This window comes from Sminthopsis crassicaudata, chromosome 6, assembly GCF_048593235.1.
Source record: "Sminthopsis crassicaudata isolate SCR6 chromosome 6, ASM4859323v1, whole genome shotgun sequence".
Lineage (NCBI taxonomy): Eukaryota > Metazoa > Chordata > Mammalia > Dasyuromorphia > Dasyuridae > Sminthopsis > Sminthopsis crassicaudata.
In genome coordinates, this window is record NC_133622.1 from 36,878,309 (window position 1) to 36,901,135 (window position 22,827).

General features: G+C 36.2%; 1 protein-coding gene across 1 annotated transcript in view; it reads right to left on the minus strand.

The window, feature by feature from the left end:
- CORIN (corin, serine peptidase) overlaps window positions 1–22,827 on the minus strand; it is a 182,369-nt gene that overhangs the window by 82,257 nt on the left and 77,285 nt on the right. Inside the window, 1 exon segment of the mRNA XM_074274153.1 lies at window positions 12,394–12,572. Within this exon segment, the coding sequence (XP_074130254.1) occupies window positions 12,394–12,572 (179 nt within the window).

The following is a 22,827-nucleotide window of genomic DNA, read 5'->3' on the forward strand; positions in this document are numbered from 1 at the left end:
TACTCAATAGGCTACTTTGGTCCTGAAACATAGCATAAATTCAAATTCTTGTCACAAATTCTAAAAGTCATGTCACCTAAGACATTGACTATTAATGATACCAGTGAATTTCCTAACCAGAATTAATTTCCAAATGTCCCTTAGAGCAGAATTATTCCATGTAATTCTGTAGCAACTATTAGCATTATTAGGATGATTTAATTCCATTTCTTTGGTTACTATAATTAGTCCTACAACCAATACCACCAACACATGTAACACCCATACATTAAATCTAATTAATTTTGGCCTCCCTTCGACAGACTTCACATTCCTAAATATATTAATCCTCAAAAGAACCTAAGGAACCTGTCTCAAAAACAGATACTCTTAGAATGGGTTCTTATTTAATGAACATAATTTGGTTTTGCTCACACCATTTGTGCTTCTGAGAAAAACCGTGAAATTATCAGATAAATTTTGTGCTAGGGAAGCACAAAAAGAAATCTGTTTTCTTTGTGTAGTGTTCCTATGTTAATTCAGTGGCTAACTTTCAGAGTCAAACAAGAAATTTTCCAATTTTTAGACTTTACCTTATGAATTGTAAATTCTGTAAAGATCCCCTACACAAAGGATAGAAGCAGCAGGGGTCCTTCCAAAAGCCCAAAAAAAAAAAAAAAAAAGGAAAATTGGAAACAGCTTAACAACCCAAAAGACAGTGTTTCCTAAAATCCTAAAATCACAAGGCAGACTAACAGACTACTTATTCTCTGGGTGTTACTCAGCATCTTCAGAAGTACATTAACTTTTCCCATACAATTTGGTGCACAGAAGTTAGCTGTTAAATGATAACACCATTTAAAATCTGAACCAATCTTTTAGAACAAGCTTCTGGGGACTAGATCCATTAAAGTGAATGATCAAACTATGTGTGTCAAGTTCTCTTTCAAATTAACTTGTACCATTCTATTTCCCTTAAAGGAGGACCTCTAAAAATTTAATTTTGTATTTGAGTGGTTCCTTGTCGATAAGTCAAAATGCATTTATCAAGCGCTTACTCTGTGTCGGCCCTTCAGCTAAGCACTGGGGATAAAATAAAGACAAGGGGCAAACCCTATAGCCAAGCAGTTCACAATCTAATGGTGGAAAAAACATGCAAACAACCACATAAATTCAAGTCTAGGAAAATAAACTGGAAGTAATCTCAGTGAAGACAGCAGTGTTAGGAGGGAGAGCCTGAGAAAGGCTTCTTGGAGAAGGGAGGAAGGGTGTCTCAAAACCAGAAAAGCAGAGAGATGGGGGATGAGGACATGTAGAACATTCTGAATAGGGGGGACAATCATTGAAATCATGGAACTGACAGATAAGGAATCACGTGTGAGGAAAACAAAAAGGTCTGTGTTACTGTATCTTAGAATTAATAAAGAAGAATAATGCATGAAAAGTACCAGAAAAGTAGGAATGGAGTAATTTATAAAGGGTTTTAAGAGCCAAACATAAGATTTTATATTTGATGGTAATAAGGAGTCATTATTTTTCTCCCATAAAAGTTTTATTCTAATGCTTCTCCATGGTATAACGATAACTGAATTCTTAAAGGCAAAAACTACTAGTACCAAGCTATTACAGATCCTATCAAATGAAAAAGACTTAAAGCATAAGCCCTGCCTTGAATTCGAAGTACAGAGAGGCTGACCACAAAAAAAATTAGCCAAAAGATCAGGAAAATGTTTGTCTGTTGCCCTATGCAACAGGCAAAACACATTCTATTCTGACTTAGGCAGCCCCAAATCAATGACAAATAATCAAGGTGGGATGAAACAAAATGACTAGAGAAGATGCTAAGACTCAGAAATTCTCTTTTATCAGACCATCTATATAACCGTGGACCATGCAAGCTTTGCTCCATGATGAGCCAGTTAACTCTTTACTGGACAAAATAAACCATAACCATTATTTTATTTGTAAAAATGTCAATCAGAAGAGTGACAGAATTCTAATTAAATGCATGGATTTTTTCAGGTTCTTCTTGAAGAAGCAAATGAAGTTTACAAAATAGTATGATGATAAACACTGGAATTGGAGTCAAAGTCCCTAGCTCAGATCACTTCTCAGGTCTTATCATTACCATGGCAATGATAGTGAGTCAATTCATGTGATCTTTATTCAACTGCACAAAGGAAAGGTAATAAATAGACAAAGTGAAATAGAATTCTGAATTCAAGTGGTTAAATTCAGTACTATTCATATTATTGAAACGTGTTAGGATATAATTGACAGCAATGTCAATACAGTACAATACAAGGACACACCTTATTAAACAGAAATGGAAAAACAGAAGGGTGATGATGATAATATCTAACATTTATATATAGTACTTTAAGGTTTGTAAAACATTTTATCTTATCCCATGTGATACTCACAAAAACACTATAAGCTACAAACTTTTATTATCCCTCCTTTTTTATTAATTAAGGCTTTTTTATTTTCAAAACATATGTATGGATAATTTTTCAACATTGACCCTTGCAAAAGCTTGTGTTCCCTTCTCCCCACCTCCTCCCCTAGATGGCAAGTAATCCAATATATGTTAAACATGGTAAAACTATATGTTAAATCCAATATATATATATTGATACTTATATTTATTTATACATATTTATACAATTATCTTGCTGCACAAGAAAAAAATCAGATCAAAAAGGGGAAAAATGAGAAAGAAAATAAAATGCAAGCAAACAATAACAAAGAGTGAGAATGCTATGTTGTGATCCTCCCTCAGTTCCTACAGTCCTCTCTCTGGGTATAGATGGCTCTCCCCATCACAAGATCATTGAAACTTATCCCTACTTTAAAGATAAGAAGCTGAGGCTGATTGTTAAACTTTGGTCAAGTCATTTATACAATCAGTAGTGCCTAAATCAAAAGTAGGAGCTGGTAGGTGCATGGTGGATAGAGTACCAGGCTTGGAGTCAGGAAGACCTAAATTCTGGGTATGTCATTTAATTCTGTTTGGTTCAGTTCTTCATCTGCAAAATAAGCTAGAGAAGACCACTCTAGTATCTTTGTCAAGAAAATCCCAGATGGGGTCATGCAGAGTTGGACATGACAGAAGTGAGTGAACAAAAGGTCTAAGCCAGGCATCCAAATTCCAAATTTCCAAATAGGAATTCCAAATTCCAAACATCTCCAGTGTTCTATGTGGAGTGTGATGGTGAAATTAAGATATTTGGTCAAGTAGCATTGATATGATGAAAATCATTTTGTAAGGAAACAGAGTGAAAGCATTATGGAAAGCATTGAGTAAGGATCACCAGAATGGGAAACAGAAACGATATAGTGGTAAAAGTATATACCAGATCATCCAGTCGATGGCTACTGAGTTCATAAAGCAGATTATACACCTGGCTTGGAGGTATGATATAGTAGTGACAGGAGACTTCAAATAGCTGGCCGTTTGCTGCTCCCTTTTTAAAGAGAGCATCTGGCTTTCATAACAATTCATAATATTTTAATTCTTCCAATGGTAGAGCAATTGATGTGTGGAACTCTTATTCTGAACCCAATTCTGAGCAACAAAGAAGAAATAATAGTATTCCTGGGGGCAGGCCCCCTCTATTAAACATGTCTTGACAGAGAAGGAAATAAAAGCCAGGTATGGTTTATAGTCCAAGAGGGACATAAGACTTCAGAAAAGTAGATTTCAAAAGAATCCCAGAAAGAATAGGTAGGACCACATGCCCTACAATTTTTGTGTTTAAATGACTTGTATGTAATAGAATCAAAGCCAGATGATGGAGAATGAACAGGTAATGATCCTGTCAAAATTGGACTATTGGTTGTCCTTTACTCTTGAAGAAAACCAAACTGATATCGTTATGTTAGAGTTGAATTATAGTGGGGGAGTGGAGGGATAAAGAATGATGATGAAAACACACAAAAAAAATTTTGTTACCTTCTTTTAAGAAGAAAAATTTTCAGTCTAGGAAAAGTAAAACAAGAGTGAATAAGAAGTTAACATCCAAAATCACAGAGGGATGGGGTTAAGGGAGCACCTAGCTGACCACAATAAGTTTAAATCAGCTAGCTCAAATGAACCAAATTCCAAAGTACTGAAATGACTAACAGACGAGTTCACTGTCAGTGGTCTTTGAAAAGCCAATGGAGTTCCCAAGACAAATGTTGCCCATGAGTTTTTGAAATGATGTAGTTGAGTATCATGGGAAAATAACTGAGGAGAAAATGACCTAAAGAAAGGTCGGCATGAGATCCAGCTACACACAAAGCGAGGAAGAAGAGTTACCATATTTCCTTGCCGCCAACTGCTCCCTTGGCCATCCCCATTTGACAGCTCTTTCCTTCTTTTAAAGTTGAGCATTACACACATTCAACAAGTGAATATCTTGTTGCTGCCATTTATACAGCTCCAGGTACTTCCATGCTTCCCACACACTCAGTACCAACTTAAGTCTTCTGCATCCCAAACCCTGTCTATGCCCTCCTTGTATTGCCATGGCCTCCGAATTTCTCATCCTCCTCAACTCCCATCACCTCAAACACATCTAGAAGCAGCATTGGTAGATGAAATTAGAAGAACGCAAAACAGACATAAAAATGCCACTGCTTATTTCTCCAAGCTTACACAAACAAAACTGGCTCTGTGGCTTATAGAATATAAGAAACTCTTATTGTCCTTGTTGTCTATTAAAAAATAAATATTAAACTCAGTAAACGAAATGCATTCTTGAATCTACCCTCAAATTCTGTCCCAGGTGTATTTTAAAATTATATAAGAATGTAAGAGAGCATAATTTAAGGTGCCTACAGTGTTCATCTAAGTCACAGATGTTCCACACAAAATCCAAACAAAATTAAGAATCCTCCTTGACAGAGAGGACTTTCAAGGGCTCCTAATTAGAAATGACATTGTATTAATTTCATTGAATCCTGAAAAACTTACAAAGTCTTCTCAAAAAATATAGCAACGCAATGAGATCAGGCTAACCTTCAATCTTGGAAAAAAAAAGTTGGATAGAAAAAATATATATTTTGCCAAAATCTTGACACACAGAACAATTCAAGGATCAAAAGTGCATTACAACAAACACTTTTTAAGCAGCCACTGTATGAATCACTTTACTAGATACTGGGGAAATATAAAAAAGAAAATTCCACTGCTCATGACCTCCAAGTGCTTACAATCTAATTAGAGGATTGTGGCAGGTCCATGAAAAAGAATGACCTGAAATGCAAAAATGATGGGAAAAAGGCAAAGATTCAGACATAGGGCTCTAGTTAAACTTGAGGAGAAAGAGATTGATTTTGTCTAGCAAAGTCAGAAGAGTCTAAAAAGAGATTTCCTCAGCAAGAACCCAAGTGAGAATACATACCAAGCATGAAACAAAAAAAGCATCAGAATGGAAGAAGGTAAAAGATTGAACAATCTTTTTTTAATACGTGTTTCAATTTGGTGAGAACCAGAAACATGCTGGCTGATATTTAACAATCTCTAAAAGAAAAAAAAATATCCCTACAAAAGCTTGTAGATTTAAGTTTAATTAACAGAACACTCAAACTCTTGATTTGTAGCATTTGTTGATTTCTGAAGTGTGAAGGATCATAGTGAAAATTTAACCATCAGGTGGCAGGTTTGCGTCAGTTCCAGCACTCCCTGGGCTGGAACTTATATATGAGTATAAGAAAAAGAAGTATAACACAAAGATGGGAAAGTAGGTTTCAGTTAGAGTAGTAAACAATCATTCCCATTTTTAAGATGAGGAGACTGAGGCCCAGAAAGAATAAATGCTTTATCCCAAATCACACAGCCTGTAAGTATCAGAGGCAGAATTTGACCAAGATCTTTCAATTCTCAGTATGAGATTCTTTCCACTATTCTCACTCTCAGTAAATAGTTATTGGATGAAACATTCTTGGTGATAGACTCTTCTCCACTGGGCTAAAGAATACAATGGCAACTCTTAAGTCCAGTCAGTATCAATCTATATAAATTAAGCACCAATGAGTGCTGGACTCATCATTAAATTAAAAGCTCTTGAAGCAGAATGTAAATTAAATTTCCTTTACTCCTTTCAACAATCAACTATTTAATTTATATAATACTACTTATATTTGTTACATCATTTTGCAAATGGCCTCACACAAGTCTGGTGGTTTTTTGCTTTTTTGCTACAATAAAACTGTAAGCCTCCAAGTCTTGTATTTGCTTTGTGTTCTATAACTAAATATAAAATAGCCAGTTGCTAAATGCTTGATGGATAATTAAGACCCAGGAAGTGTTGGATATATTGCTCTTTGAACTAGTGACACTAATGCATTAATGGATTAATAGAAAATATTTTTATTTCAACAGAAAATTTAGTTTGCATTATTTTCCCAGCCCTGGTTAGATTTTTGGCAGTCCATTTAATTTTCTCATCCACTTCACACAGGGCAGAGAGGTGGATGGTTGGTTACTATGTAGGAGAGAATATGGATACCACATCTGGGCAAGTATTCAGTAGGCATTTGGCTTGAGAAGAGGGCAGGCTCACCATTCTATACCTATAGCTATAGAGAAGTTTTCTTTTTCTTTCTTCTTTTTTTTTTTGAAGATGATTCTAGTTTAACACAAAGAGATAAAGAAGCAAATGTATCTTGGGTAATGTTTAAAATTCAAAGAAAATAACTAATAGAGATACCTTTAAATTCAAATCTTTCTTTGTGTAAAGCACTGGGCAATTGTTTCTATTAAGTTGCAGAATAAGTTATATCATGGAAACATTATAAAGATATCACTGGTAAAATGGAGATCATAGGGCTACAGTTGATATCTATGACCATAGTATTAAGTCAATTCCAGCACCGGTCTGAGCACTAATGTTTAGGGAGGCAACTAAACAAGTACTGTCAAAATTTTAAACTGTAGGAGGGGAAGCATCCTCTCTGTTTCAGGAAAATAAAATGTCACCTCAAGTCAAAGTCTTTACTCAAGGGGAAACTAATTCCATGTGCTCTATAGAGTGATTTAATGATGAGGAAACATGTACTGTTCTTGCTCAATCAGAAACCTTTTTTAACATTAGTTCATTATGGCTCCCTACTATTTTCCTAAATTTGCAGAATAGCGAATTCAGAATAAGGCTAATGATTTAAAATGAAATATTAAGACTAAAAAGAAGATGAAAATTCTTTTCAATTTATGGACCAAAATTAGTTGCTGAGCAAATAAAAACAGCATGAATAGTATAATCCATTTTTAATCATCAAAGAATAGAATTAAAGGCTCAGCTGGACACAAGTAAAATTCAAGTATAAAAGAAATTTTTCATTAAAGTTTATATGCTTCCTTATGAGAAATTCCAGGAAACATGAAAAGACATACCAAGTAAAGAAAGTGGAATCAAGAAAAAGGATACAAGCAATGGTTACAATAATGACCAAGCTGTTACAGAGAGAAAATGATATAAATGTACCTTCCTCTCATTTCTCTACATTTAGTAAAGAAGCAGAATTTATTCCAAATATTGCATACACATAGGCTGTCATATATAGTGCTGAATCAGTTTTGCCTAACATTTTTATTTTGTGACAAGGAAAGATTCTTATGGGGCGAGAGAGTGTCTAATGGGAACCATTAGTTAGGAAAAAAAAAAGTTATTAGTAAAATTTTTAAAACCTTCTTCCCTACGTAAGTGGGTAGAGTCACTCCCATCCCCAATTAATCAAAGATGACCCAATCTTCTAAATTGAATCAATCACCAGCTCAAAGAAAAAATACATAAATCTTCCATCAATGGTAAAGGATTATAGGAGCTTTGGATCATTAGATGAAAGAAAATTATGTCATAACGGAAATATCTTGTGATCGACTGAAAGAATTACTTTGTTCCTATGTATAATCCAGAAAGAAAACCAGTTCAAAAGCATCCATTTGAGCAGTAAACAAATCCATTTGTTGTAGAATTCAGCAGTGAAAGACATCTTCCTAAAGCAAAGAGTTACTTTAAGAGAGAGAGAATGTCAGAGGCTTATTCTCTCTCCTTTTCTCACTTCCATTTAATCAGGTGATGATATTGTGAACATAGCCCAAAAACCAGAGAGATTGTGTCCAGAATTTGGGAAGGATGTTTCTATAAAGACTGTCCTTGCTATAACTGCTTAGTAATTACTCTTTCTAAAATATAATTAAGTCTAGTTGATAATAAATGGGAAGCATATTAATAGGGGCCAGTACCAGAAAACACAGGTCCTCAAGAGTTACCCCTAGAACCCTAGTGGGGAGAAGTAATTTTCTTCTTTCTAGAGACCTGCCCTTGAGTTCAAGTTCAAGTTGAAGAAGGAGCCCCAGAAGGATTGCTACACCTACATTCAACTCCACTATTACATCTAACTGTATTATAAAGAAAGATGGGACAGTACCTATGTGGAAAGATAGGAGGAGGTATCATGAAGTCAAGTTATAATTGTAGTAGGATTTGACATTTGGGGACAATTTCTTTTGATAAGATTGACCACTAAAATAGAAAGTTTACATCCAATTGTCATCGACTTCTCCATAATGCTATCTATATTTTTTTAGGTCTAATGATAATGCTTTAAAGAAATGTTCTTGCACTTTCTCCTGCAATAAAGCAACCATCAATTTTTCACAGAGACACATTTGTCTCATAAAAAAATTAAATTGTCAGGGCATTAAGAGTTTGTTAAGAGGTTACTACCAGGATCCAGCACTAGACAAAACAAACAAAATACTTGAGAAGGGAAGGAAAGGAAAGAGAGAAAAATAATCAGTTCCCTCACGACTGGGGAGCTGTTCTTCAGACCTATAGAAATACGATTTAAGTGCTGCCTCCCTTGTGTGAATGCAGATGAGATAGAGGTCAAGGTTAGTTATATAGTCTAGAATGATTGATGAAACTTGACCTTCAGAACCCTGAGTTCTCACAATTCAACTATATGAAAATGCATACAAATATTTATTTTAAAATCTTTGAAACAGAATTCCCACAACATTATCATCATATCATTAGATTTTCTTTGCAGTTCCTAATGTCAATATAGGACAGAAACGATAGCTAAGAGCCTCTCTATAATATAAATAAATCTCAGAGCTTTGACTGGCACAAAGAATACTAGGTGAAATTTTAGTCAAAGTTTTCTAACTTCAACATTGGCAATAACAGCTGTTCCACATTATAGGTCTTGTCTGAATTCAGTTTGTAAAATGGTTCAAGTTCTCTAGAGACAAACACTACATAAACATAGAGTAGCAGTATAATATTACTGATCCAATATTGGCTTGACCCAAGCTCTCATGACTATTGTGTGGTGGAAAGAGGCTGGAATAAGCAATTTAAAAATCTGAATTCTAGGTCAACCTCTAAACTAACCCTGGAAATTGCAAGCCATGTGGATCAGCATGAAGCAGGAGAGAGCAGTGATTCCAAAGGAGGGAGGAAAGCCGAGTCTGGAGAATTGTCTTTACCTGGCCTGTCCTTGGCTCCATTCCACTGGTTCACTCAGAAATGAATAGGCAACTAGGATTAATCAGAGCCCCACAGAGGCCAATGAAAGAGCCAGTCATACTGAGAGCAGAGAAAAGTTGCTGCCAGTGGCAGAATTTTGAATGGAAAAGCTGCAGCAATCAGAGCCAGCCTCAGTCCCCAAATTCCCCAATTGATTTGACTTGGACCCTTCAGGAGGTTGTGAATGGAAAAGCAGAAGAGAAATGCTTAAAAATATTAAGTATGAGAGGTAATTCCAACCTTGAGGATCCTTGGTGTTCCCATTGAGCTTTTGAGTATAAACATCTGAACAGTGTCTGCTGCTGCTGCTGTTGCTATAATTTAGCTGTTACAATCATTCCCAACTCTTCACGATCACATTTGAGGTTTTCTTGACAAAGATATGGAATCTCATTTCCTTCTCCAGCTCATTCTTACAGATGAAGAACTAAGGCAAACAGGATTAAGTGACTTGCCCAGATTCACAATAGCTAGTAAGTGTCTGAGGTTGGATTAAATTCATGAAGATGAGTCTTCCTGATTCCAAGTCCAGTGCTCTAGCCATTGCAGCACTTAGTTGTGTCTAGGAATAATTTTTGCGCTACTTAGGTCTGAGAGAAGTTGTGAGTAGATAGTCTACATAACATTTGGGGATTAAAAATACTTTAATACATTTTGATTCAATGGTGATGAGTACAACATCATACATAGTCAAAAAACCTAGATGGGCAATTCTACTATGAATTTCATTGAAATCCATCACCTAAGGAGCATGATGGGAAAGAAGTCAAGCTATAAGATATTAAACAGATAGATGATAAATTTCCCCACAGATCACAATACTAATCTAATGAGACAACCACTACCACAAATGGAGGACAGAAACATTTGCTCTCTGAGATCACAGAAAATTTCCTTCTCTTCCCACCCAAGCAAGAGTCCCCTAGTGCTGAGTGAAGAACACAGCCCCTTGAGTGAGACATGCTTTACCCATAATCTATTCTTGAATAAATAACATAAGGTTAGTGATCAACAGCATCCCATAGAGAATTAAATTATTATATTTTATTTTCCTAAAGTAAACTATTTTATCCATGGGAGTAAGAGAGAGAGAAGAAAATCAGCTTTCAAGGATGATCATCAAGTAAATGACTTCATTCAGTCTATTAATTGTAGTGATTTCTGCTTCTTCCATTCAGTGATTTTTTTTATAAGGCTCTAATAGTGCCTAGAACAGTGCTAGGTATATAATAAGTATTCAATAAATAGCATTGACTTACCATTTAAAAACTGAAGTAGATAAACTTGGAAGTTTTTTTAGAATCTGGATAATTTTTTCAAAAATAAATGAGGGAAATAAAATGCTATTGTTTTAATACTAAGTGGTTGTCTACATTGATTTTACCAGATAACAGTTCTATTTTATTCTGCATGTATGACACTTTCATTTCCTTCACATCCTTTGATTCAACATTTATAAACACATTTTCTATGCTCAGGGCACTTTGCTAAGTGCTGTGTCCTTATTCAAGGAGTTTACAACTTTGTAAAGGAGATTATAATATACATTATAGAAATCATTAGATTGCAAGTTCCTGGAGGGCAGGAACAGTGTGATTTTCAATCTTTACATCTTTAGCACAGAGTAGAGAATCTTACAAATAATAGGCATTTAACATATTTGTTTAATTTAATGATTTATACAGAAACTTCCGTGCTCCAGTATCTTCTGGGAATTACGAGCTGGGCTATTTTTTTTTATCCTGCCAAAAGAGGTGTAATTACGGAAAGACCAAGAAGATTTTGTTGATTTTATTTATACAGTCATTCCACAGCATGATTCCCAAAATCAAAATGATAGTAAGACTCTTATATACTACAAAAATTAGTAGCACACTTTTTAATATTAACACATTAATATAATTAAGTAAATGTATATGGACATAAACTAGAAATTATACTGTCATTTTAAGCTATAATGCAAATAGTAATTAAGACCTTACATTTGCAAAGCACAATAAACCTATATAAAAAGTATAATACATTTTATTGCCTTTATTTTACCAATAAGGAAAGTGGGTATCAAGGATATAAGAGTAATTTATACAAGATCACACGGTTAAGGGAATGCCAGAGCAGGATCTGAATTCAGGGCTCTTGGCTTCAATTTTACCCATTGTCCACCATCCCTTTTTTCCCCACCAACCCCTGGAAAAAAAAAAAAAAAGAAAGAAACCACAATTCCAGAGGAATCAATCCTTACCAATGAACCAAATAAGATAATATGTTTGTCTGATACTTAGCACTATGCCCATCAAACAAGAATCAAAAACATATTCTTTAAATTCGAGAGAAATACTCCATCTGGAACCATCTATCAAACCCATATCCAGCGCACTATCTTAACAGAAATTCTTTATCGTTTCCAGAAAGACTAAAAAACAAATCACAAATATGCACTGGAACTTAGCCCAATGTAGGTCAGAAAAGCTCTGTATTCTTTAATGCTAAAGTTTTGATTTGGAAAACTTTCTTGCTTGTATAGTAACTTTTGGAGACTTCTCAAAGAATCATTGAAGGTTACAGATTGTTTAATTCTAATTTTCATCTGTTTTCTTGTTCGTTGTACATACTTTTAGCCCTGTGCCATCAAGCTGAGTTCTCCAAATGATAGATGATTAAAAAACAAAATTAGAAGTTTAAAGGAGTGGGGAGGGGGGAGAGAAGAGGGGGAAGAAAGAAAAAGGAGATGGGAGAACAGGAGGGGGAGGGGCATCTCTGAGGTTTAACTTTCCCAGCTAACATCTGGCATCCCTCTGGTTCTCCACCCTGGGCTTTGGAGGGGATAATATTCTGTGACAGAGCTCCCTGAACTTTTTAGATTGAAGAGAAATAAAACACAGAAACCTACATTCTTCTTCTGGTTCCTGCGGCGGGAAGAAGCAGACCCTCCTGATGTCACTATTGCTGTGGTCACTAAACTGGGAGCATTTGAGAAATTCAGGCCAGGAAAAATTCACCATTCCCAGAACCGGTTCACAGCCTTCTTTTGCAATTTCACAAAAAGACCTACAAGGCAGGAGTCCATGGCTAGAAGAAAAGAAATATTTTTGAAATTTAATATTTTTTCCAAAATACATTTCTGAATACATATCTGAACAAAAATAAATACAAGCTCACACCAGATGCCTTAGCTCATAACTTGCAAAAATGTCCTGTCCTAAGAAAGCATATAATTCACTTATAATGTTCATGTGAAATAACTTTTAAATGACAAGGGGAAAAAATTCACAGTAATAAATGAAGATAGTCACAATATTGCTATAAGAAAGCATCATTAAAATGAAAGAATCTTTGAATTGGAAAGGATAGCAGGAACTGCCTAGTTAAACCCTCTACCTAAGTGAATCCCCTCCCAAAAAAAAAATGACAGAGAAGTGACCATCCAGTTTTTGCTTAACACTCGCTGAGACAATGAATTACTACCTATCAGTCAAATAAGCATTTATTAAGCACTTACTATATGCTGAACATTGTGTGTTAAACACTAGACACATGCATAGAAATGAAACTGTTCCTTCAGTAAAGCAGCTACATTTTATCAGGGGAAATAATGTACACAGAAGAGGAAATACAGATTAACACAGAACAAAGACACAATAGTTGATAATTTAGAGGAAGAAAATTAGTATTGGATAGATTTGGAAAAACTTTACAAAGGGATGGTGCTTGAGCTGAAGAGAAGTAAGGGCTTCATTGAGGCAGAAGGAAGGATGATATGAGCAAGATGGAAGCAAGAAGACTGGAGGGAGTGTGTTCCACGGGAGGAATAACAATTTCAGCAGACCGTAGAATGTGGAAAAGGGAAGAGGAAAGGGAAAGGGCATTTATTAAATGCCTGCTGTGTACCAAACACTTCACAAATATCCATTTAATCCTCACAATAACCCTGCAAGGTGGGGAGGAGAAAAACAAGTAAGGAGGCCAGGAAAGTCAATTGGAACCACATTGTGGAGGGCTTTAAAGATCCAAACAGAAGAGTTTACATTGTGGCCTTGGAAGCAAAGAACCACTCCTGGAATTTGAGTAGAAAAGTGACGTCTTCAGCCCTGTCCTTTAGGACAGTGATTTTCACTTTGGCAACTGTGGGAAAGCAGATAGGAGTAGGAAGGGGCTCCAGTCAGTGAATCCAATAAGGAGACGTGATATTATAAGAGTCCAAATGAGAGGCAGTAATGGTCTGAACTCAATAAAGTGTTAAATAGGGAAAAGGACAAAAGATACTGTGGAAATAGAAAGGGCAAGATTTGGCAACTCGCTGGATCTTTAAAGAGAGAAAGTATGGATAATTTAGAGTAGCATCAAATTTGCAAACCTGGGAAATGGGAAATATGGTGTTTCCTTCAATAAAAATAGGGAAATCCAGAAAAAGGCTGTGTTGGTAGATGGGTAGGAGGGGGAAAGGAAGCGATGGTTCTATTTTGAGCATGTTGAGTTTGAGATGTTTATCAAAAAGCTGGAATTTAAGTGCAAGATTAAAGCTAGGAACATAGAATTAGGTATTATCCACATACAGATGATAATTCAACCAGTCCCTAGCTTTTGAAAAGGCCATTAAGTGAGAGGATACATAAAGAGGAGGTAGCTTATCAAGGGAGGAATTGGCAGTTGGGAGCAGGGAACCAGGACTAAGTCTCAAATTAGGGGTCAAAAAGATACGAACGTCAGAACACTAAACAAACAGGAGAAGAATTGGGAGAGAATAGTGTTATAAAAATCAGAGAAAAGAGAGATGCCAGAAGGGGTGGGCAGTGTCCAGTGTTTCCAATAAGCTAGGAGAGAGGAGGACTGATAAAAGATCAGATTTCAAATTAGAGATCCCTGATAATACTGGAGAAAACAGTTTCACTTGAATTATAAAGTTGGTTGTTTGGACATGTATACATATATTATATTTAGTTTATACTTTAACATATTGAACATGTATTGGTCAACCTGCCATCTGGGGAGGGGGGGAAGGAGGGGAAAAATTGGGGCAAAGGGTTTGGCAGTTGTCAATGTTGTAAAATTACCCATGCATATATCTGGTAAATAAAAACTATTTTAAAAATAAATTAATTAAAAAAAAGAATTATAAAGTTGGTTTCCAAAGTGTTAATGGAAACAATAAAAGAAGTAATGCACAATATCCAGGAAGCTAAGTTAAACCCACATTTTAAGGGGTCTAAATACCAAGCAGAAATATTGATCTCTTTCCTAGAGTTGCAGAGGAGCCAAAGAGCTTTTTGTGCATCCTCAGAGCTGGTAAAGACTGGCAGTCTCACATCCACCTGGTGATAAAGCACATCCACCTGGTGATAAAGCACATCCACCCTCCTGAGCAGAAGTGTTGAGGCGATATTGGGCTCTCTTGGTACAGAGCCTTTATGTACAAATGTATGTCATTCTTTTGGCCACCCTCATCAGCTCCATAAGGAAAAATCATAGATTGTCAAAGGCTGACTTGGAAATTCATACATCCTTTTGGCATGAAAATATTTCTGGAATCTTCCTAAGGCAATTAAATTTTCAGATGAGGTATAAAGATTTGACCAAATCAGCTACATAATTATCTCCACATGTAAATATTTAGGTTAATTCTGTAATGTAGACATAGCCAGTGGGGCTTGCTATTTCCAGGGATTAGCCAAAGGATAGGGAACATTTCTGTCCCAAGATATTACACATAAACTGATCCAGACTCTAACCACTGAAGGCTCCCCCTATACAAAATAAATACCTAACTGCTATTCAGCAATTAGACAGATAATTTCGATTGAGTTCTTGGCAGCAGGAAGATTACATCACCCAAATCACCACTCTTTGCTTTTCCCATTCATTTCTGATAAATTGGGGATTAGCTTTTTCTTAACAAGAACTGAGACCCATGTATCAACCAGATTCAAAACTTGAACTTGAACAAGCCAACTGAAATGTTGCTCCATTGCACAGACATCTGTGGGTGGGGAGAGAGGAGCCGCCTTCTATTTTTCCTCTGCCTGGGGGAGCACCTTGATCACAAGCTGCTCAAGCTCAGAGCCAAGGAGTTTCCCAGAGAAATATTGCTCCTCCAAGCCAGACAGAAAGGTGGCAAGAAAGGCAGCAGACAGAAAGGAAGCCTGGGAATGAGCAGCAGGCAGACACGTGGGTTCTCTGGACCATTTTTCACCCACACAGAGAGATCTCTGCTGTGGTTGTACTTCTCCAGGGAACTCATTTTATAAAGGAAGAAAAAGCCCTTCAGATGTCTGACACATGTTATGGCCAAGGAGAGGTGTAGCCTAGAAACAAGCAATGACCTGGACACACAGAGTCCTTAAGGACCACTCTAGAGATAAGAAACAGATTAACAGAAAGAGGGACTTAAGCTTTTTCAATCACATCCAGTCCAAGGATTGGGATAGTAGTAAATCTACCCGAAAGCTTTGGAAGGCACAATAGCCTGAAGAAGATTCCTTCCAACCATGATCTGCACCTCCGGCCCTCCCCACACACACACACAAAAAAGTCCTATTTCTGCTTTAATCAGATCACCATGGAGTTTAAGTGTTTCCATGGCTAGTTCATTCTTGAAAAACCAGGTTGAGCAACCCATATCCCCCAAACCTTCCCTAGAGGTTTTTAAATTGTTTAAAGGATGTCAGTTTGTTTAAATGAATCTCTAGTTGATGGAATTTCAGACAATAATATAAAATGAAGTAAAAACAAGTAAGGTTAAAGTGGGAAAAATATTTTTGAAACACTGTATCACTCAACCCTGAATTTGTTCCACTGGGCTAGACCTGATTTTTCAAATCCCCCTTCTCCTTCTGAATCTACAAGCCCCTAAAATGGTTAGTGTATGTGTCCTTACTCAATCAGATATGTCAATGACCATCCCCCCAGTCTCCTTCTTTCTGGAAAAAGTCAGAATTCTGGTACTCCTATAACTCTCATGGATCCTAAACTCATTTTTAAAGAAATTCAATAATCTTGAAAGGAAATTTGCTAAAGGCGCCTGTTTTTCTAAATTTTGGGGTGATCTTCCCTGGGAATATAATATGCACATTAAAATCCCATTAAACCTTCCATTCTAAAATTAGGTTTTAAAGAAAAACAGAGAATGTTTCTTGAATGGTTCTCTTAAGACAAGTTCCTGGCTTAGAGACTCTAATTGTTAGAACAGTGTATATGAAATAGTGTTAAAGCATTAATAACTAGTACATCTTTCAAACAACAAGGGAAACTTGGGACAACTTGTTCATGTTTTCCATGGAATTGAGTTTTCTATAATGGGCCGGCCTCATTTGCTTTTCAACACTTTGATGACACAAAGGAGCAACATTTTGGCATCTAAATACTTCCATGCAAAAAAAGCAAGCCTCCACCTACAAATAAACCCTGGCACACAGTGAGAGCCGGTTGTGATGACTGGAAATGCCTTATTAGGAAGGTAAGACCATCACAGTGGTGAGGGGTAAAATAAATTGGATGTGTTGTGGAAATCCTTAACACAACCTAGCAAGAGATAAGGCTCCTCCTCACACTAGTCTCATCTCTGTCACCAATGGCAGGAACCTTTAACAGCTGTAACAAGTGTCACCAACACACCAACACATTGAGCACCGAAAATTATTGTAATCTTATCTCTAGTTAACGTACTAAAAATAGCTTATATATCCATACACATGTATTTTTAAATGTGTGTGTGTGTGTATATATATATATATATACTATACATATGTACATGTATATACACACACACACACACACACACACATACACACACACACACACACAGACTTTACAATTTACAGTGACATACTTTGCTCCCAATAATACTCTCATAGATGGTATGAGTATTTCCAACCATGAGAAAAACAAGACACAAAATTACTGGGTTACAAAGTAGGGAACTTTAACCTCTCCCTCCAAATTTTTGGTGGTATCCTATTCGTGGCCAAAAAGAATAATCAAGTGTCCTGGTTATTACTGTCTAAAATAAATTTGCATATGTATATATAGCATCATATATCATATATAAAGTTCTTATAATTTATAAAAGATGACTTAATCATCTTTTAAACATCTTACAGAAATTCAGTATTGTAAATTCCTACTATGAAATTTTGGTAAGAATCAACAACCTTTCTAGTATAAAAAAGTTCTATTAATAACTTATCTGTTTTACAAATTGAAAAGTTTTATATCAGATTAGATTTAGGAAGGGCATGGTATTTTTGTTGTTGTTTAGTCATTTCATGTCTGACCCTGACTCCATTAGGATTTTTTTTCCCCCTGAGGCTGGGGTTAAGTGATTTGCCCAGGATCACACAGCCAGGAAGTGTTAAGTGTGTGAGATCAGATTTGAACTACGTCCTCCTGACTTCAGGGCTGGTGCTCTCTCCACTGCTGCTCCAACTTGCTGCCCCATTTAGGATTTTCTTGGCAAAGATACTGGAGTGGTTTGCCATTTTCTTCTCTAGCTCACTTTACAGAAGAGGAAACTGAGGGAAACAAGGGTAAGGGATTTTGTCCAGTGTCTGAGGCTGGAGCTGAACTCAGGTTTTTCTGATTCCAGATCTGGCACTCTACTAAGGATTATGCAATTTAGCTGCCTTAAATTAAAATTAAATATCCTCTATGATTTCTTCTACCCTCAGATCTTTAAGATACTATAATGTTTGAATCTCAATACTACTACCAAGAAGAAAATGACCCTGGAAGAGGTCCAGATGATACCAAAAATAATGAAGAATGGCAAAATATTAAAGGAATATTAATCAAGGTATGAGGGAATATAATCCTAGTGAAAATTACAACATGGCAGGCAGGAGAGCGTCCGGTTTTGAGAGGAAGCCAACCTGGAATCCCATCCCTGACATTTAGTACTAAGTGATATTGGGCCAGGTATTTAACCTCCTGCATGCACCTCAATTTCCTCACCTACAAAGGAATCAGAACGATTACTAATATCTCTAAGTTTTAAATGCACTTCCTTATGATCCAGGGCTAACACTAACTTGTCCTTCCATCTGAGAATTTTAGAACTGTTGGGGAGGATTTCTTGAAAGTCAAAGGAGAAGAGGCTTAGGATAAACAAAAGAAAACGCACTAATTATACCACCAAATAGTACAAAAACTCACCAGCCCAATAAGTCTATTTTCTACTAGAGAATAGTAGAACAGAAAAGAACTGCAAAAAGAGTCTGCATAATTTCAAAGATTCACTGCATGTCTTCAAGGGAAAGAGAGGAAGTTTGAAAGCTGTCTCAAGACAACAATTTTTTTCCTACAGGCAGTAAAGCAGTATCCTCTAAGTAAATTTCTGACGTTGATGGAGAGAAGGAATGAAGGAAATGAACATTTATTAAGAGCCGAATATTTGCCAGGTGTTTTACAAATATTATCGCATTATATCCTCCTGTGAGGTCATTCCTGTTATTTTTTCCCATTTTATAGGTGAGGAACCTGAGGCAGAGTCTAAATCACTTGGCTAGGATCACATAAGCCAATAAATATCTGAGGTCAGATTTGACTCAGGCCTTCCTGACAAAGTGCTCCATCCATAGTAATGGCAGAGCCATCACCATCTTCCTCCACAGAACATCTCCTGGTACCATTATAAGCAAAGTAAAGGGATGTGGGTGAATGACCCAGTCTGGCATTTCTTCAGCTCATATATTTTCCTTCATGTTGAATTTTAGATTAGAGCACAGTGCTAAGGAAGTTCATGGGCCCAGATCTCACCCAAGGACAGTCCTCATTCCTAATTTATATGTCATAGATCACAGGGGGGCCATATGGTTCAGTACAAATGGATCAGAGCAAATGGGGGGAAATCAGTATTAATAAAGAGAGCAGGAGGAGAAAATGAAACATGGTCACGAAAAGTCATTAGTGAGTAATCTAGTGAGGAGCAAGGAGCATGATCTTTCTGTACAGATGATATGATGATGCTCTTTGAAGACTTCCCAATGTACCGAGTCTTAGGTGCAGTAAGAGAATAAGGCAGAGGTTTTCTGGATGTGTTATTTGTTCTGCTTAGGTATATCTTACTGTGATTGTTGAGGATGAGTATGGAGGTGGTATAGTGAGAAAGTGCCGGAACTGGAGTCAGGAAAGCTCAGCTTCCCGAGTTCAAATCTGATCACAGACACTCACCACCTGTGTGATCCTGGACTTAGCCCTATCCGTCTCAGTTTTCTCATCTATAAAATGAGCTGAACAAGGAAATGGCAAACCAGTATCCTTGCCGAGAAAATCCCAAATGGGGTCACAATAGTTAGAAAGGAAAGGAAAATCATGGCATCATGTTTAATAATGATTTAAACGGCTTTCCAAGAAAAGCATAATCTCCTCATTTTGTGGATAATTGGTAGAGGTAGTAATCAAGTAATCTGCCTGAAGTTCCACAGTGATTTCATAGTTAGGATCACAAGCTAGACTATCCTATCAGCACCAGGTGCTTCTTGCATTTCCAATACTCAGTTAAATCGATTACTTGGTTCATCTTATATCTGTCATTCCCTTTCCTATGGACTTCCTGAAGTTTTATTTAGCCTACTATTCTCTTTAAGAGATTGCTACCACATAGGCATAATCACTGCACTATTCTAAACGCAAAAGAAAAAATGCCAGAGGATTGGATCATTTACAAATATACCATTTTATCTTCACTACAACCTTGGGAGGTAGGTGTGATTATTAGTCTCATTACATAGATCAGGAAACTAAGGCACAGGTTGAGTGGCTTGCCCAGAGTCGTGCAGCAAGTAAGCATCTGAATACAGATTTTGAATTCTTTTGTTGTTTTCCTGATTCCCGGTCTAGTATTCCATCCGTTAAACTTACTACTTGTGTGATCTCTGAGAAGTCACAACCTCATTTAACCTTTCTTGGACTCAGTTTCCTAAACTGTAATATGAGGAGGCCAGTCTAGATTGCCTCTGAAGTCCCTTCCCAGCTGCAAATCTGTGATCCTATAATTTACAATCCTAGTGTCAGTAGCTGTTCCTAACCTGAGAATATTAGGGCTGTCACCACAGAACCAAAGCAAATTCGGGCATAGCAAAAGGGTAGACGGAGAATTCAAGTGATTTAGGACATTTTAGAATAATAATAAACCACTTCTATTGCAATGGGAGTGGTAGGCTTTTTGTGCAATTTTCCATAGACGCCTTCTAACCCAAATGATTCTGTTTCCCATCAATATTTAAAAGTGTCCAGCACTGATGGTTTGGGAAATTAATAAGTTACCAAAGACACATGGAGAGCTTTATTCCTTTTTCACGGATGTTTTGATTCTTTAAACCTCATGAAATAATCCCCTAACAAATGGGTTTTCAGATTAAATAAATTGTGGCAATGAATTGCTATTATTTTAATTGTATTCATGCCTACAGTTATGCATCAACAAATAATAGAGGACAATTTATTACTGAGGACAAAAGAAATAAATTATGTGACTGACATAAAATCTACAGTTAGTACATTTTCAGCAATATAATAAACCATTTCTAAAACATATTTGATCCATCCTTTGCAGAAAACGTTAGAGTAAATCTTTCATTACATAAATATCGGCAAAAAGTAAAATGGCTTAAGCACACTAGTTCTTATTTAGAAACTAGTTCTCAATTTGTAATATTAAACATAATTTCTTAAATCATCAATCATCCTTTTATATATAGTGGTAAAAGGGAGGAGAGAGAAATAGTTATTAAACACTGGTGGTGTGTAATATGAGGCTGAAGGGAAGGGAGAGAAAGACCATTATTAGGCAGTATCTGAATAAGCAGCCTATTTGGAGAGAGCCAGATGATTAATATTTCCTAGCTGTAGAATAAGTATAGATAAAAGAAGTAAAAAAGAACAAATCTATGTTCAGAATATATTGCTAGCAAATAGCCTTAAAGATAGTAATAAAAATCATGGTTCTAACCAAACACTGATCTGGAAAAAATATTCTCTATTATTAATGAGAGTAGACCCTTCCCAAATTGAAAGATATCTACTAATCTAATCTTTTAGTATTCTGTACAGTTTCTGAGAAGCAACTATAGACCTTTGAGCGAAGAGGACCTGACATACTATGTCTGTGATTTTCAGTAAAATCACTCAATCTCTCAATCCTAGGTAATTTTCTAAAGACTATGGGTGGCAGATCAACAGTAATAGATTGGGTTTTGGTTATTGTTGTTTTGTTCCAGGCAAACAGACAACAACAATCTTTTTAAGTGGTTATTTGTCTTTGCATAAGCACTATAAGTAATTGAAAATAGAAGCAGAGATAAGGGACAAGGGGAAAAAGGCAGTAAAGGTATAAACAAGAGTCATCCTTTTTAAAAAAAACTTAAAAACCCAATAATATTTTCCCTTTAATATGTGATTTCAGGAATATATTTTAATTTTTCAGCATTTGTCCTTGGAACAGCTTGTTAAAGTCATATTTTAAAATATGGCAAGTTTAAAACCCAAATACTTGAAAGGAAAAAAAAAAACAAGTTCTTAGTAAACATTAGCAGCAGGATTCAAGTAAAATATGGAAGAACAAAGTATTATTGAAAACTGTGATTACCTGTAAATAAGAGGAAAGAGAGGTCTCATCTCTTTGATAAAACTCCTTTTTATATACGATTCAATGAGAAAGAACTGCTTTGAATAATTTTGCTGCCTGCAATTTTCCTTTAGTCACATCTTTGTGATCTGGTCTTGCCCAGATCTCTTTAGAACACAAAATCAAAATACACAAGAAACACTAGAAATCGTTGACGATAAATATCTACTGTCTCTGATAATGGGCACCAGGGACCAAAAGTACGGAGGTCAAGAATTTCTGCAACTTGTCAAAGAATTAATGGAAAGTCCCTGCTAGGAAGGAAGACTTAAGTGTGTCTGTGTGCAGCGTATGCTCCAATAAGATTGACTCTGGTTGTTGTGTGAGGCTCAGACAACCCCATCATTCCAACAACCACACGATTAAAGGATACCAGGAGGTCCTGACTTGGAAAGAAAGTCAGTTGGACCTCCTAAAACCAATGTTTCTAGAACCATTTATTCTAAGACCATTTATTAGAGTAAATAACCATCATAAGTTTTTATTTGTATTTGCTATTGTTTAGTCACATCCAACTCTATGATCCTATTTAAACTCCATTTGTGGTTTTCTTGGCAAAGATACTGGAGTTATTTGCCATTTCCTTCTCTAACTCATTTTACAGATTAGAAAATGGAGCTGAACAGCGTGAAGTGCCTTTCCCAGGGTCACGGAGCTAGTAGTTAAGTGTCCAAGTTTGGATTTGGACTCACAAAGATGAGTCCTTCC